The sequence below is a fragment of the Catharus ustulatus genome, chromosome 9, assembly GCF_009819885.2.
Source record: "Catharus ustulatus isolate bCatUst1 chromosome 9, bCatUst1.pri.v2, whole genome shotgun sequence".
In the NCBI taxonomy this organism is placed as follows: Eukaryota; Metazoa; Chordata; class Aves; order Passeriformes; family Turdidae; genus Catharus; species Catharus ustulatus.
In genome coordinates, this window is record NC_046229.1 from 16,819,838 (window position 1) to 16,838,051 (window position 18,214).

The following is an 18,214-nucleotide window of genomic DNA, read 5'->3' on the forward strand; positions in this document are numbered from 1 at the left end:
ATTATATTTTCCTAGATGCAATTAAGTTCTTGTCTGTGGCAGTAATAATGTTCCCTTCTGGAAAGTTCTCCATGAACCTTATGCAGCATCAGGAAAACTTAAAACTAAAAGATTATTTTTTGACTGATCTTAAATCTTGTAGCTATATTTGTACATGGTAATAATTATCTTTCAGAGGCAGAATACATTTGGTATATATTCTTTGTAACCTCAGTTGCTGTTTCTGTTCTCAACATCTGCCATCCTGAGAGAATGCTGCTTGGTCTTAGCAGTCTATAAAAAACAGTCCATGTTGAAAAAACTTCAGTATCCTTTTTGGCCAAATGTTGAAATTTTAATTTATTGTACTAGATAACCATTTTGGAATTATTCTTGCTGGAATGAGGACTAAAGATTCAAATCAATATTTTAAGATCAGACCAAGGTGATAACTGTCTGACCAATATAAGGAAAAGGAATAGCATCTATTTCCAGCTCTCAGAACCAAACAGAAGCTTAGTACGATCCACAACTAACTAAATACCTAGTAAGAAATTATTAGTATATAATATTCCTCATTTGAATAATTTTTAGAGAATAGCAGAAATGTTACCATGATTTTACAGTTGATAAGTTTATGTTGGAAAGAAATAAAATTACTTGTATGAAGCAATTCAGCTGTTAGAAGTAAATTATTAACTAGGTTAGGTACAGGTATTGTATTGGAAAGCAATGTTTGAGCTAGGAAATTAATGTAGAATGGAGGTTCTGAATAACTATAACCACTGGATTTCAGTTTTCTGCTCTCTGCAGAAGTGGTATGAAAAATGTTGGCACTTTTCTTCTTTGTCTAAATGCAGTGTGGTTGAGTTCCTTATTCCTTTATTTAGAAGCAGCAAATCAGAATATGAACATGCTTTAGTTAATACCTGAGTACATATGGTATTACATTATCATGTAACAAATTATGTTTATAGCCTAGTTATAGCAACATGATATCTTGTGAATGAAAAAGTTTACCAAATGCTTACCTGACTTCTTAAGTAGGATTTGTAATCAGTGTACTTTGTTCTGCTGTGATAGCAGCACTCTTGATGGTGCTTGAGAAATTAATTCAGAGCTGGTTCAGGTTTGTGGACATACTCTTAAGTTCTTCCTTCTGAGAATATTCACTTATTTCAGACTGGTTTCCAGTAAGGTTACTGAAGTCGTCTTGGCCGTTTCAAATGTCTTTGGCCATTTGTGGACACTGAAAATGGAAAGAGGTGTATGAGCAGTTCCTTGCCTTTTCCCAAGGAAAGAGGGTCTCTTTTGTTATATACAGTAAATTCACGAATACAAGCCGCACTGAGTATAAGCCGCATCTCTGGGTGTTGGCAAATATTTCGGTTTTTGTCCATAGATAAGCCGCACACGAATATAAGCCGCTCTGTCGTTCGCAGCGAGGACCCGCGTGCAATTAGTAACAGAACCGCGGGAGGGCGGGGTTTACTGGCTGAACTAAGGCTGTGCAGGCTCGGCCTGCTAGGGGCCGCTGACGGGGCCAGCTGGCCCAGCCCGGTGCTGCCGCTCGGGGCCGGCCACCGCTGCCCCTGGGCTCGGTCACCCCGGGTCGGCGCTGCCCCGCGGTGGCAGGCAGGGACGGAGCTTCCCCCGCTCCTACGGCAGCGGCGGCGGGCGGGGACGGAGCTTTCCCGCGCCCGTGGCGCTGGCGGCGGGCGCGGACAAAGCACCCCGCCTCCTCCCCGAGCCGCGGCAATGGCTGCGCAGGGCTCCCGTCGGCTCCCGGAGCCGCGGCAATGGCGGCGCCCCCCCCCCCCCCCCTCCCCTGGGCTGCAGCAGAGGAGGAAAGAGAGCTCTCCCGCCTCTCTCCCCGAGCTCTCCCGCCTCTCTCCCCGCCCCCCGTGCTGCCTGCAGGGAGCCAGGGCAACACGGTAACACTGTAACAATTGCGAAATGCCGGCTTTTACTGGCTGGTGCTTGGCTCGGCACTCTGGCTGGCACGTCTGGGGTTGTAAATGTCAGAAAATTATTAATATATTAGCCGCACCCGACTATTAGCCGCACTTCCGGGTTTCCACCAAAATTTTTGTCAAATTGCTGCGGCTTGTATTCGTGAAATTACTGTAATTGTTTTATGCTGCTGGGTCCTTTGTACCGTTACTGCTCTTGAAAACTGCAGATAGTAAACTATACTATAAATAATCTGCTTGTAGAAAAATCTAACAGTATTTAAGTTGTGAAAGTTCTCTAATGTTCTCTCTGCTTTGCTTTCTGATGTCCTGAGCATGGCAGCACAATTAATTGAAATCATATCTCTCTGACTTACGGAAACTAAAGGGATAAAAGTTAATTCTCTATTGTAATACTTATCTTGGTGTGCAAAATAAAATAGATACCATTGATGCTCATTCAGAATGCTGGAGGGATACTGCTGATACTGTTGTCTTACGGTTATGAAGTCATATTTTCCAGCATGAGAAACAAAACATGTTTACAAGAATAAAAAGGTATAATAAGCTTGAAAAACCTTATTTCATGCAATTGGAAGGTGTCTGACTCTGTTAACTGTGTTTGTACTGGGATGAAGGACTTGGTTCGCTGTTGTGTAAGATGGTTTTTGGGAGAGCTGCCAAAGGTGCAGTTAAAGGATCTAGGCTGGGACTGATGAGGTTGCTTTTGTTGTCATCTTGCTTTTTTAGGAAAGAACAGGTGAAGAACCAAGGAGACTTTTCATATTTAATATTCCAAACTTGCGCCAAGATTTTTTTGAACTTGGAAATAAAGACTATAGTATCTTTAGAACTGAGTTACTAACTTTACAACCTAATTGGAGATGGGGGAACAACAAAGGAGGCCTGTTCTTCTACATATCTCTTGAGAGTGTAATCTGTGTCAATTCCCTGGTATCTTCCTTGACACATTTGAGCAGGAGTGCTTGACAGCATGGCATGCCTGCAGCCATCTCCTGAGAGAGTTGTCTCCTGTGGTTTAAATTAGCATTAGCTGAGCACTGATGGACTATGGGCTTCTGTCCTAAGAGGCCAGATACATTTCCAATTCAATTCTCTCCCTCTCCATCCCCACTATATCTTCTTCTTTCTCTTGTGCTAGAAAGCCCTTCCCTTTAGTCTGCTTTCTTAAGTCACCATTCCTTTGAGCATTGTTAGTCTTGCATTTGGATTCTGGTTTTGCTGCCTTTTTCTAATTGAGATAAGACTCTTTAGACATCCAGATTAGGTTTGTTTGGGGATGGTGCCTCTTTTTGCTGCAAATGTTTTCTTGGGTATTAGTGAAGGACAGCCTTTGCTGCTCTGAGAGCTACATCACTGGTGGCACATTCCTCCAATAATTTCCTTTTCAAAGTGGAATATGTGAAATATACAGCTGCTTGAAGAAATGTAAATTGATGGAGCAAATAAGAGTGTCAGAGTATTTCCAATGAACACAAATTAAATAAGATGTTAATTAAATACTGGGATAAAACAAGGTAAGTATCTATTGTATGGTCAATACAAAGCACTCTCTTCTGAACAGATGCTTGCATTGATGTTTATTGTAGTCAGTATTTTAGAGGCTGATATGTCTCAAGTTTTAAGTTATAACCTTAATTTATATATTTTTAAAATGCATCTCTGAGTTTGAAAATAGTACTGAGACAGTAAAGCTGTATAAAACATTGCTTACTAGAAATGCTCAGATTTCAGTCAGAGTCCAGATTCTGCTTGGTTCATTAGGGATCTCAGAAAGCACCATGGCTACAAATGGAGTGATAGGTTCTGGATCAGTAGACAGCTTGTTCTCAAAGAGCTCGGTCATGTTGATACATTACATGAAAACAAAGCTAGTCTACCTTTAATTTTACTGTATTTTTTACCATTAGAAATCTTATCTATTTAACTCTGTAGCATATTTATTCAGAAACTTAGGTTTGTAACCACTTAGCAATTTTTCCACATTTTATTTTGTAGGGTTTTTGTGTAAGGTCTTGGTTTTAAGCTTGGGTTTGGACTGAATCTTTTTCTCACTAATACAGGCCTTTCTAGGAGCACAGGTTGTGACCCATTTCAGGTAGAACACAGTCTTTAATTTGCTGGGGAAAGTGCTTTTATTAGTCAAAATATTTCTATCTTAATGTGAATTTGTATTTGAAATTGCTCTATGGGCTAGACCAGAATGAAATAAAAAGCACAAGACTTTTAAATGGAAATCTTACAATGCAACTTCATTGCAGAGTTTAATCTTCAAAATAGTTGACTTGTTTTTACCCTCCCATTTGCTATTGAGAGTTAAGCTCAAGTAACTTCATGCACTTGGGCAGACCTAACTGATGTGATCCATTGTCTTATGTAATTATGGAATTTCAAGTACTTAGGCAACTGGAATGTTTGAATGTGATCCCTCTCCCTAGTGAGTATTTGAACAGTGGCATGTTTTACAGCCAAAGTTTACCTCTTGACTGGTATTCCTTGAATAGAGAAAAAGGCTCAATACTTGAATATCAGTGATGTTTAATGAGAAGTTCATATGGCTCAAGGAAGACAGTGGTCTTTTTTGGAGGCTGCAGGCATAGGAAGGAAATGCATAATGTAATCTATCTAATCCTGCACAGTCTGATTTCAATAAGTCTTGTGCTTGTAAAGCAAAGCAAATTGGAGTAAAGCATATTTTCAATTTCAATTAGACTGCAACTTTATAAAGACCTTAGACTATATCAATTATTTTTCTTGCATTAAGTGTACCCCAGAGAGACAAAGAAGGGTGAAACTGCCTTTAAGTTGTTTTTTTTCCCACTGAAGGCCTTTTGTGTTGAACCTGGGAATGTTCAAGCTTTTAGGTAGTTGAGGAAGCTGAGATATACTTGCCATGTTTTACTCTTGTTTTTCTCAGCTTATTGAAGATATGATAGTGGCAGAGCAAGGTAATAGTTGCTTGATTTTAAGATTTTTTTAATCAACTTATGGTCTGTGTAGTTAACTCTGAAGCAGTACAGAGAAGGGTAAATCTTGTAAAGTACAAATGTTTGTGTAGCCTAACTCACTAAATTTTAAACTATATTTAAAATTTTTATTTTTCCCCCACCCCAGAAATTACTTGGCTATATAGACCCATGTAAGCACACCCCAGAGAACAAGGACTGATTCTTAAGCTGCGTAAAACTTTGCTGTTACTGTTCTTCATCTTAAGCTCAGTTGTCTTGAGAGCAGGAGTATTTAAGAAAGGCAAGGGCCTCTAGTCAGCCCAGGCACACATGGTCGAGACTGTCTGTAGTTGTAATTTGAGTATTTGGAAGGACTTTAGGTCTTTGATTATTTGAGAGGTTGATATAGCAAACTTGTAATAATGTTAGTGTTGACAATCTGGTGCTTGAGGAGTATGCTGTTTATTGTAGAGTGTGGGAATGTCTTTGGTTTTGTTTTAAATACAAAAGGATAAGCACTTATACATGTTTAATTGTCACCAGTGATCTTCAGAACAAGCTGGAAAGAAGCTTTCTGTAATCTTGTTTGTGTTGTTCAGCATTCAATGGAACACAGATTCAAAACCACAATCTCTATTGAAAAGGTGCTACAATTTGTGTATGCACACAGGTGACCAAAGTACAGATTGTGAAATAATTACTGCTTGAAAAAGGGAGAGGCAGGCATGTAAATGCTTCTGCTAAGAGTAACTATGGCAGTCACTTGCACCAGAACTCTTGCAGTACCTCTGTTTGTTGTTTACAGAATACTTAAGAAAGGATGCAGTAACATGCCAATAAAAGGAGAAGCTTTTGCTAGGAAAGATTTAGTTTGGATGATGAGTGTGTGTATGGGTAAAGTTTGTTTATTTTTGTTCCTTTGGGAATTTTCATGAGGGTTTATTTGCAAGCCTCAGGCTTTCATGTGAAACCATAGGCAGGTACTGGGAATCTCATAGGGCAGTCTCAAAACTTCCTATGAAACAGAACCTATGATATGTTTAGTTTATTATCAAACTTAATTTTCTATCTGAAACTTGAGAAGAAAAAGTGATATATTTAAACTCACTAGAAGCGAAGTTGGTACTGTAGTTCAGGAATGACTTTTGATAGAAAATTGATAAAACAGATACATTACTTAGTATGGCAGCATCTCCTTATATAGGCTGAGAAGCAATTGCAGGAGTCTAAAGAGACTGCTTGAAAACTTGATGGGTATGTTTCTTTGGGAGGAAGGGAAAAAAGCGAGACAGCGGCTACAGGGGTACCTGACAGGTAGTTGCAGAAAGCTTTAGTTGTATAAATCTATTTTGATTAAATTGGTATGTCAGAAACACCAGTTGGATACCCTTTAGGGAGGACAAGCAAGGTAATTGCCTTGCTGCAAAGGCATCCCTGACTAAATGTGCCTAAAATTCTGTAAACAATGGCCAAATGACAGAGTAATGCAATGCTAAGTAGCCTTTTGGCAGCTAGGGATGGTGGTGGGTGTCTGATGCTTATAGGTAATATTTTTCAAAATGAGAGCCTTTTATTCACATTCTGGATGTGTTTCTGTTGTTCTGATTTAATAAGTCTTGAAGTAACTAAAAATTATCTTGATAATAGTGATCTTTATTACTTTATTTTTCTGGCCGGCATCTCTGTGTTGGTCTGGAGTAACTCTCCTGAAGTCATCATTTTGCCTAGGGCTAAACTTCATTCTCTCTCCTAAGAAAGATTGCCAATTGAGTTAGGCCCTTTTGAAATGCTTTTATGGCTTTGATATGGGTTGAAAGCTGCTGGAGATGAGGTTTATCAAATACATTACAGTTCAGCATTATTCCATTTGGTTAGTCACTCTTGGCATACAGATAGGATTTGAAAGAAAAATGTCTTCAGCAAAATTATCGTCAATAATTCACATGTTTGTTACAATTGCATATACTGCATACTCCTTTGATGGGAAGGTTTATTTCATAAACATAGACTTGTCATGGATGCACGTTCTTCAGTGGAAGACTTCAAAAAGTAGCCATTCACCATACCAGATTTCAAGTATTTAAGTACTTAATATTGTGACATTTTCTTTCTGCTAGAAAGTGTTGTAAAACCACAGCAAGAATGTAGTCCTTTTTCTGGACTCTCTCATGGGGACTAACAGTTTTCTACTGCAAGGCAGAAAGGTGACAAAACACTTTGTAGAAACAGATCTTACAAAGTTGCATGGGTCAGCCTCACCTTGAGTTCTCAATCTGTACAAAAACAACACTTTTTTTTTTTGGCATTATGTCATTGGTTGAAAAAGATGTATTGAGTGATGCACCGTCTCAAGTATATGAATATGATTTTCACAGATTTGGCTTAAGTTTCATTTTCTAGTAACTTTTTGGTAAATTTTAGGGAAAATACTTTATCAAAGAGTACTAACCGTTTTATTGTACAAAATTGTAATTTTGTCCTTTGTACTGAACAGGTATACCTTATTCCCCAAGAATACTCCAGTAAGCATCTAGTTCTATGGATCATCTTAAAACACTAGTATTTCTCCAAATCCCTGATGAGGTTTACGTGTTTGTCAGGAAAAGAATTGCTCCCATCCTTATGCTCATTAGATCTTTCACACTATGTTAAACTCTCAGCCAATTTAGTGATAATTTTTACTTTTCAAATGGTTTTTTTAATTAAAAAATTGCTATTTTTACACTTTGTTGCATCATTCAATATATCCATCTCTTAGTATATTAGTTATAACTTTAACAGAGGTCTCGGGTCTTTCAATTTTTTAATAGAGTTCAAGCAAGAAGAATTGACTGGTTTTAATTTGACTTTGGAAGTCAAAAAAATGTTTTTTATTTTCTTCTGCTTACATTCAAATCAAGCATGTTTGGCTTGAGTCAAGATTTGATCCAGATATTCTTTGCAGAATGAAAGCCTGAATTTGAATGGGTTTATTATCTCTTTGTGCTTTTATATTCAAACCACAAGAATTATATCGAAAGAACTAATTTTAAAGGCATTTCAGATGTGCTTTTGGACGTTGGAGTGATTGAAGAAATTGCTGTTTTTCAGCTGTGTAGAGCATCTCAGCTGCAGAACTTGTAACTTTATGTAAATACAAAAACTGTTGAGCTTAAATGACTTTTAGTGCTTAGAAAGGGGATGAGAGAAGCCATTACTTTACTTTAGGAAAAGCAACTTTCAGATAGTGACCAAGTAAATAATTTGAAGAGGGTGACATCTTTTAGATCCTTAAATCTTTTTCTCATAGATGTTGGCTCTTTGAAATGCTGTTGTGGAAGGAGTAATGAGCTGCTGTTCTAATACTTGCAGTTTTTGGAATCCCAGTATTTCACAATCTTATGACAATTTATTTTCCTTACAGGAGTATACTGTAACCATCCAGTCCTTCTTCAACTGCTTTCCCTTGGGTGGGCCTGGTAAGTTTTTGTATTCTATTATAAATAAGTTTGTCATTGCAAGAAGGATTAATTTATTTTCTGTCATTCTTTCCACTTAAATGTGGAGTAAAAATCAGGTTCAGCTATGTTTGACTTTTTATAACACTTTGTCAGCTCTGTTTAAAATTGAAATGTACACTACCAGTATCTTACAAACAAGAGTCAACATGGGCCCATGTGGGCAGGAAGGCCAGTGGCATCCTGGTCTGTATCAAAAGCAGTGTAACAGCAGGACCAGGGCAGTGATTACCTCCCTGTGCTCAGCACTGATGGGACCACACCTGGAGTGCTGTGTCCAGTTCTGGGTCCCTCACTACAGGGACATTGAGGGGCTGGAGTGAGCCCAGAGAAGGGCAGTGGGGCTCGGGAAGGGTCTGTGAGGAGCAGCTGGGGAAGCTCAGCCTGGAGAAAAGGAGGATCAGAGGGGAACTTGGCAATCTCTACAACTGCCTGAAAGGAGGGTGTAGCCTGGTGGGAGTCAGTCTCCCAAGTTACAGGTTCATAGTTATTTAGGGAAAAAATATTATTTCCTTGTTGAAATAGGGGTCTTAGCTGTAGGCAGTTTCCCTGGGTGTTCAGGGATTTTTGTGTTGATGTGACTTCAAAACTTTAACTTTGCATGCTGTATGATCACATATGAGCACGTACTGTTCCATTTCACGTAGCTGTAGCAATGAAGAGCTTAATGGAGGCATAATCAGGCAACAGTTCTAGTAAAGCTGAAATGTTTGCTCTTTATTTATTAATTACCCATTTATTTATTAACCATTAAATAAGTATATTCAATGTTTTCTCCATCCAGAATGAAGACAAATGTAAAGATGGCATGTCCAAGGAATTTTAAAAGGTGTAGACCTCCTGACTGAGCAGTGCTGTTTTTTATTCTCTTTAATTAGTAAAGTAAGTATGAATTAAACCTATGCTTCTGGGAATTAAATGTGTCATTTTTATATATATATATGTAAAACAATATTGAACAATAATATGTTGTGCCACTTCAATTTTAATTCTGCCAATACTCTTAATTCTCTTGATGGGAGAAGATGATTAATTATGTATAAGAATATGTAAAATACAAGGACTTTTTGGGAATTTGTGTACTTTTAATTCGGTAGAATTATTTAATCTGGTAGAAAGTGCTAAACAACAAGAGCCATCATGTTAATGTACCATTCTGATTTTGGAATTCTTCATAAATAAGAAATCACATATGTAAGTTTTTGATGGTAGTGAAGAACTGCTAATAATACATCAGCCACTTCTTATACTTACATCTGCTTGTTGGGTTCTACTGGAGTGGTACCCAAATGTTTGGTTAAAATATACCTTCTCTCATGCTGGTTTCACTCTTTGAGTTTTTGCACTCCCAAGTACCTTTCCTTAAAATAAATCCATGAGATGATGGCTGGGGTCAGGTCCCAGAAGTTCTTGGATCCTTTGCTATGCCCTGGATTCCAGGCCATATGGTACACATATTTAAAACTGTGAAAACAGTAATAAACTTCAAGTATTTAATGGTGAGATAAATAGTTTTTTAACAATTCTCTAAGAGTGTTTTGTCTTTTCTTTTTTCTTCTACCAGCTGCTGTTCTCTCACAGGTGGAAGTCATGATCACGCTAACAGAACTCAAATGCTTAGCAGATGCCCAGTCATCCTACCACATACTAAAACCATGGTGGGATGTCTTCTGGTATTACCTCACCATGATAATGCTGCTAGTTGCTGTACTCGCTGGGGCTCTCCAGCTTACTCAAACCAGAGTATTGTGTTGTCTTCCTTGCAAGCTAGAATTTGACAATCATTGTGCTGTGCCTTGGGATTTAGTTAAAGCCAACCTTAACATGTCAGCTAGCTCGACAGCACCGATAATCATCCCGCTTAAAATCCAGAATTATCTCCATCGGCAGCAGTATTCCTACATTGATGCAGTATGTTATGAGCGACAGCTTCACTGGTTTGCCAAGTTTTTTCCATACCTAGTGCTTTTGCATACTTTTATTTTTGCAGCTTGCAGTAATTTCTGGCTTTACTATCCTAGTACAAGTTCCAGGCTTGAGCACTTTGTAGCCGTTCTTCAGAAGTGTTTCGACTCTCCCTGGACAACCCGTGCCCTCTCAGAAACAGTTGCTGAGCAGTCTGCAAGGAAGTTGCCCATAGCCAAATCAAAAACAGTGATTTCATCACCTCAGTGTTCAGGAGACATAGGGGCCAGCAGGCAGTCCCTGCCGTATTCACAACATGGCTTGGAAACAACTGGAAGAGAAAATTCAAGTGTTCTTGACAAAAAAGAGGGGGAACAAGCTAAAGCGATATTTGAAAAAGTGAAGAAATTCAGAGTACATGCTGAAGAAAAGGATGTTGTATACACAGTGTATATGAAACAGATTATAGTGAAAGTCTTTGTAGTTGTCGTAATAGTAATTTATGTCCCCTACTATTTATCATTTATTACACTTGAAATTGATTGTGTAGTTAATGTTCAAGCCTTTACAGGCTACAAAAGGTACCAATGTGTTTATTCGCTGGCAGAAATTTTTAAAGTTTTGGCTTCATTTTATGTTGTTTTAGTGATCTTCTATGGATTAACTTGTACTTACAGTTTGTGGTGGATGTTAAGAAGTTCACTTAAGCAATACTCTTTTGAGAAGTTGAGAGAGAAAAGTAATTACACTGATATACCTGATGTGAAGAATGACTTTGCATTTATTCTTCACTTGGCAGATCAGTATGATCCTCTGTATTCCCAACGATTCTCAATATTCCTGTCTGATTTGAGTGAAAATGAACTCAAACAGATAAATCTTAACAATGAATGGTCAGTGGAAAAACTGAAAAATAAACTAATAAGGAACTCCCAAGACAAGACTGAACTTCACCTTTTCATGTTAAATGGTCTTCCAGACAGTGTCTTTGAATTGACAGAAATAGAAGTCCTAAGCCTGGAACTTATTCCTGAAGCCAAACTTCCTTCAGCTGTGACCCAGCTTGTCAATCTCAAAGAACTCAATGTTTATCATTCATCACTAACAATGGATTATCCAGCAGTCAACTTCTTAGAAGAAAATCTGAAAACCTTGCGTTTGAAGTCTAGTGAGATGGGAAGAATTCCATTTTGGGTCTTTCATCTAAAAAACCTACAAGAATTGTGCTTAACAGGATATTTCATGCTAGATCATCACAACTCCATATACAACGATGGCTTTCAGGGGCTAAAAAATCTGAGATCAATTCACTTAAAAAACAACCTTTCCCGTATACCTCAAGTGATTACAGATCTTCTGCCTTCTTTACAACACTTGTCTATCAACAATGAGGGAAATAAACTGATAGTGCTAAATAATCTGAAGAAACTGGTAAACCTGAGAACCTTGGAACTAATCTGCTGTGATTTAGAGCGCATTCCCCATTCCATTTTTACCCTAAACAATTTGCATGAAATTGATTTAAAAGAAAATAATCTCAGAACAGTGGAAGAAATAATTAGTTTCCAACATCTTAAGAACCTTTCTTGCTTAAAATTGTGGCACAACAGTATTTCATATATCCCACTGCAGATCGGTGCATTATCAAACCTGGAACAGTTGTATCTAAATTATAATAATATTAAGAATGTTCCATTGCAGCTATTTCTTTGTAGAAAGTTACACTATTTGGATCTTAGCTATAATAAGCTAACCTCCATCCCTGAAGAAATTGGTTATCTGACCAACCTGCAGTACTTGGCTTTGACAAAAAACCATGTAAGTAGAACTTTGAATTACTACTCAAACACAAAAATAGACTTAAGCTGTATTTCTTCTGGAACAGCCTCCAGCTTTTGTGGTGTTCATGATTAAAGTAAATCCAGAAAAAAGGGGTGGTGCTTGTTTAATTACTAAAGCTTTGGTATCAGCAAAGCTCACATAATACTAAATAAGTACTATCCTGGTTTGTAGCAGCATAAGGGCTTTGCTCCAGAGATGGTATAGGTTAGCATGGCTGCAGAAACATATCTTCCCTTTCTCTGCAGCTGTCAATCCTATGTAGTATTTGAATGGAAGTGAACAGTGTTTAATGTTTACCTTGAAATGTCAAACTCAAAACTAAAGTGAATGAACAGCGAGCGGGTTGATGAGCGGTTCAGGTGTATGACTAGGAAAAGGGAAGTAATTATGGTTGGTAATCTCACAATCAGTGCTAAACTGTCTGGCTTGTAAGTGTGGGGCTCAGGCTTGTGACCTCTTTTGAGGTTTATAGTTGTTTTTATTAGTGAGGCTGGTTTTGGATGTTCCGTGTCAGTAAAGTGGGCCAGGATGACTGTACTGCACAGATAACTCCTTGTATAGGTTTCACAACACAGGAGCTGCTAATGTCTCTCCAGTCTGTGCTTGTTCATTAAGTGATTCTTAGCAATAGTAGGCTCTTCCTCTCCCCTGCCACCTGCACATGTCTGCATGCACGCATGGATGTGTTCCCTCCTCCAGGCTTGGCTTGTGCCAGGAGCTAAGCAGCTTTGTAAGAAAACAGGGATGATAAAACCATTGTAGTGCTCTCAAGCACTTGATCACATAATGATAGAGGAATTACATACAGTCTTCCTTTTCCTTTCATAAACTAAGAGTGTTTTTTACCCTAAAATAAAGAGTAAATGTCAAAGCATGCAGCTACACATAGGCTAATAATTTCTAATGTACTTTGTTTTTGTTCTTCTCTTTCCTTCTTCTAGATTGAAATGCTGCCTGATGGATTATTTCAGTGCAAAAAGCTGCAATTTCTTCTTCTGGGAAATAACAGTCTGATGAATTTGTCGCCTTTTGTGGGTCAGCTACTGAATCTTGTTCAGTTAGAGCTCATTGGAAACTATCTTGAATCACTTCCTGCTGAACTGGAAGAATGTCAGCTCTTAAAACGAAATAATCTAATTGTAGAAGAAAGGTTGTTAAAAACACTTCCACCTCGTGTAAGAGAGCGTTTGCAGGCAAGCTCAGATAAGTCCTAAGTTTAAAATGAAACACTGCATTGTTGTATTCTACAAGTCCTGCTTAATATCTCTAAGGATCTATATAGGTAGAGAGAAGTGAAGGAGAGAGAGCAATTTATAAATCGGTCTTAAACTTTAATGCATTGAACTGAGCTGATTGTATTGTAAAAGAAAAATTTACTCATATTCAAACAAAAGATGCAGCATTTTACAAGCAAACATGCTTGAATTTTGGAACATGAATTGTTGGTTAGATTCTACTGATTGAAGTAATTCAGCTAAATATTTACGGTAGTATTGAAAAAGAAGAGATAATTGCCTGGCTATAGTGAGAGTGTACATACTTTTTTCCTATGAGAATTTTTTCTCTTCATAGTGATGATTTAAAATAGTTTTATCTCCTGCCATATGAGGTCTAAGAACTGTATGGAAGTAGTTTCTAAATATGAACTCTTCTCTAACTTAGGATGTATTAAATTAAGAGTTTAAACTATTTGAGCAGTTTAATTGCATGGGATATACTGAAAGTAATTTTTCAACATAACTTAATTTTTAAAGGCTTTTGACAAGTACTAAGCATTAATTCTATAATTGTGGAAGATGCCATTTGAATCTTGCTATTAAATACCTAGAACTGGTTTCAGCATTTTGTCTTAAAAATAGTAAATACAAAATTAATTGTAGCCTAGAAATTGGGAGGAATCAGAAGAATCTGAAGTAACTGTTGTACACATGTCCTAGAGAACCAATCTTACATTACTGATCTTCAGAAGGAATGATGGTAAAAAGAAAACAGAATAGTTGCAAAGTTGTCTTCTGTATGTTGTGAGCATCCCAGGTGTTAGTGTAGTGTATGTTGCTGATTAATATTTTTATAACTTCTCATTACTGACTGCCTCAGTGTAGCTTCTCCACACCCAGTTATTGGGGAGAGGATGAAGGAGGTTTGAGGTTTGTATTAGATAGGGACAGAAAGATAAAACAAACTAAATAATCACACAGTTTATAAGCATTTGGGAGGAAAAGACAGGAAGCATTATAAGCTTTGCCTCTTCTAGGGATGTAATAATTTCATAAATCATAGTGGTGGGATAAACTCTTATGCCATCCTTAATACTTGCAAAACTGGATGGAAATAAAATGTTTCCTGACTTCATTCTTCTGCTGTGCGCTGTTTTATTATATCTGAAGTCGTAATTCTCATGATGTTTATCATGTTCACTAAAAACATAAGTTATGCCCCTGGGGAAAAAAGAGGTTAGCATGCTTTCCAAAAACACATTTTAAAACTTCAGCATAATGCAGTTTTCAAAAACCAATCTCAGTTATGAGTTTAGCAGATGAAGTGTGCCCTTAATGACTTTGTGTTCAAGAAGTGTGCTAACAAACTGCATTCCAGTTTGTAATAACAAATCATCACAGATAAAACTAGTTTTAGTACTAGACTACTTTTAGTTTTCTCTTGCTCCCATTCCACTGCCAGTTTTGTGCAGTGTAAAGTTTATTTTGAATGAAAATGTCCAAACAAGTCTGATCAAGATGAAAGTAGATGTCTTTACAGAAGCAGTGCAAGAGGAGCATGTTTATCTACTGTAGTGATGGCATTCCAAAGACCTTTGCAGTTGGAGCACTTTTCTTCTCAGGGAACAGAAATGTGGTAAAACTATTGCTTTCTATGTAGTTCTAGAAATTTTTTGTTTAAACTGGTTAGTTGTGTTTATATGCAGACCAGTGCTGCTGGAATCATGTTTCAGAATGTCCATATGTAACTCCTCCAAACTCTGTTAACTAATTTTGAGTTGTATAACAGTCCCATAGGAATTGACATGGTTCATCAACAGAACTAGTTGTGGTACATGTGATTAAACCACAATGCATTGATTACACCCCTGTGGCAAGACTTGTGTTAATAATTGCAATAGGCCTGTCTGGACTTTATAACTTAACATTAAAGAATACTTTATGCCAGAATTTGACACTTAAGACTTGCAGTCTAATAATTTATATCAGATTAAATTAACATTTTCTTTAAAGCTTTTTTTCTAAGTTAGGAAGCTGTGTTTAAAAAGTTAAATCAGCAAGTAATTGACTTGGCCAATAGCTTCAACTTTTTAGGAATGATCAGTCCTTTTCCATAATCAACCAAACAGATAAAGTTAAAAAATTGTCTTAAATGTGCATTTCACACTAATTCTTTCAGGAGTGAAGTAACAGAAATAACTTGGAGAAAGGTACTTAATTTCTAAAATGGTAGAGGATTTGAGGAATCACTCAAGTGCATAATTAATAGTAATATTGTTTTATAGGCTAAATGGGTTACATTTTTTGCAAACTTTAATTTGTTCACTCTGCACCGCATTAGGAGGGTTGGATTATTTTAGCTGCATGTTTTGGTGTTTAAAAAACAAGCAGACAAAATCTGGAAAGTGTAAAGGTTATGATATCTAGCCTTTTTTTCAAACCACAGTGTGCCTTTACTATCCCTTTTGTACCATGAAACCTAATCCAAGTGCTTAGAATTGAGGATGGAAAAAATGTAACTCTGAATTCCTTGAATTCACTTCAGCTATTACCTTAATATTCACTATTTCATCAAAATGAGGGAATTTTCAGGGAATCAATTTATGAATCTACTGTCAAACTTTGTACAATAATATTGTTGGCATCTAGTCTTTGTATAAAAAATAATTTCCAATCAAAAAAGGCTTTTCAACTTGTTTGTGTTGTATTGTGTTTAAGAACTTTGTATTGTGACCTTCCGTATCATGAACATTTTGTTTAAAGATTAAATTTTTGTTTGCATTACAACTCTATGAACTGTTCTTTATTTTTTGTAAGAGATGCTGCATTTATGCAAAGCTCAGAAGTTTGCTTCCAGCTGTCTGTATCTGTGTGGTAGCAGCTCTATCTTCTACAGGGAAGCGTGAAGATAACGAACAGCAGTGGGAAGTGAACACTGGTCCATGTCAAAACAGTTTTCATATTCTGGATTAGGACAGAAGTTCTTATGTTGATTTAGAACAAAGCTTTCTTAATTGTTGCTACAGAACCTTTTCCAAGTCTCCACTTTAATTTTTGTGAGCTGAGTAGTATCAAATGCAGACTGGGAGAAGCAGGTTGGCAATGATTCTCTGCCCAGTTTGGCAGGTACAGTTGTCATGTGGCTAAACTGACATAAGTAATGCTGCTCATGGTAAATCATGAATGTATTTCAAGTATTGCATGGGATGTTAGCTCAAACATCTCATTTCTCTTGAAATGCAAGATGATACCTGATGGCTTTTTCTGCAGGCCTGGGTTTGACTCCATGTTCTTAAAATAAGGGAAAAAGCTCAGACATGCAAGTAGTGTTACACATTCAAGTGCTAGCTTTTTATTTTTCAAAATAAGAACCTTCCTAGTAAGTTGAACAGAACTTCGGCCCTTTCTTCTTGAACATGAAATGGAATAACTAATAAAAAATGATGCAACTACCCTGTTTTGAGGAAGTAATGTTAGTAAAATAAAACAGATGATGATTTTTTTAAACTGTTTTTTCATGCTCCTACAGATGCGTGTTTTGTTTTCAAGGCAACTTACTGTCACTCAGTCTAATTTTTTTCAGCCAGTAGATTCTCATCATGTTAGCATACTTCCTTGGTTATGTGTTTTTTTCATCTTCAAGAATGTATTCTGAAGTTCATTCTATAACCATTTCTAATAAGTAACTCTTTCTCTCTTCCCTTTCTACCCCAATAAATGCCAGGACTATTGAAAGCAATGTGGGAGCAAATATATGGCTGCAAGTTCTGAAAGCGGGAGGCAGTTCACATCATCCTGTGGATTGTTTCTAGTTTCGCAGAACTGTGTTTCTGGAGATCAGAAATTAATCAAGCTCTCACACTTTGTTTGGGCCTTGTTGGGTGGGCAGGTCCCTCGTGTGCAAGCATAGCAGTGCATTTCCCAGAGGGATTGCAGAGACTGCAGTGTAGCTCCAGCATGACAGTGAGTAATGTAGGCTGTGGCAAAGGAGGGGCAATAGCAGTTGATAGGAAGAAGTAAGCAGTGATACTGTGGCCCTGTACGCTTGCAGGATACAGCAATGTTTCAGGAATTCCTGTCTGGAGAAACCTTCATCCTGTAACTTCATTACATGAAGTTTCTACCGGTGTTTCATTGCTAGGACATGTAGGTGATGCAGGGGGCAGTAGCAACCCACTCTGGGGCTGGACTGGCATCTGAAAGGGTTCAGGCATTATCTCAGTCTAGTGTGGTCATTAAAGGAACCATTATTGCATCTTTGCCTTGTTGCTGCTTTATGTTACTCTATTTTTGTGAATATCCATTCCCTCTTTGTTCAACTTGTAATAACCTATAATTTGTTATTTTGTACCAATGTGCACTCTGCTTTGTAGGAGCCAGCTAAAAGACTTTTGGGTTGTATGTATATGCAAGTCACACACATTTAACACTTGGAGATGTGGAGAAGAGTGGATGAAAACGAGTCTACCTGCAGAGAGAGTGGGGAGGAATAATTGCTCCAAGTAATGGGGGATATCTGAGAGATTGTTATTGCTACTTAGCCCAGCAAGACTCTTGGGAAGTCTTTCTTGGGACTTATAACTTGCTCATAGGCAGTTCAGGCAGCATGGTGCTTAGCACAGGGAGGTATCAGTCTGTAGTGTCCATGGGCCTGCTGTTAAACAGGTACATTTATTACTTGCTATTGCTTTCTTCCTCTTATAAAAATGCTATTTCTATATTTACTGCTACTAAGTATTCCTTATAATACCCTGAATAAAAGTTATTTATTTTCCCTTCCCTCATACTTGCATATCTGTCTATTGCAGAAACAATACTCTTGTCCAAAGATGTTGTAAAGCAAGTATTTGAAA

The 18,214-nt window shown here is 37.6% G+C and overlaps 1 protein-coding gene across 1 annotated transcript in view; it reads left to right on the plus strand.

The window, feature by feature from the left end:
* LRRC8B (leucine rich repeat containing 8 VRAC subunit B) overlaps positions 1–14,496 on the plus strand; it is a 29,545-nt gene extending 15,049 nt beyond the window's left edge. The window contains exons 3-6 of the mRNA XM_033066999.1: positions 8,304–8,358; positions 9,182–9,279; positions 9,962–12,120; positions 13,086–14,496. Of these exons, the coding sequence (XP_032922890.1) occupies positions 9,988–12,120; positions 13,086–13,358 (2,406 nt within the window). The 5' untranslated portion in view covers positions 8,304–8,358; positions 9,182–9,279; positions 9,962–9,987 and the 3' untranslated portion in view covers positions 13,359–14,496. The remainder of the gene's footprint in view (positions 1–8,303; positions 8,359–9,181; positions 9,280–9,961; positions 12,121–13,085) is intronic.
* The last annotated feature ends 3,718 nt before the right edge of the window (positions 14,497–18,214 follow it).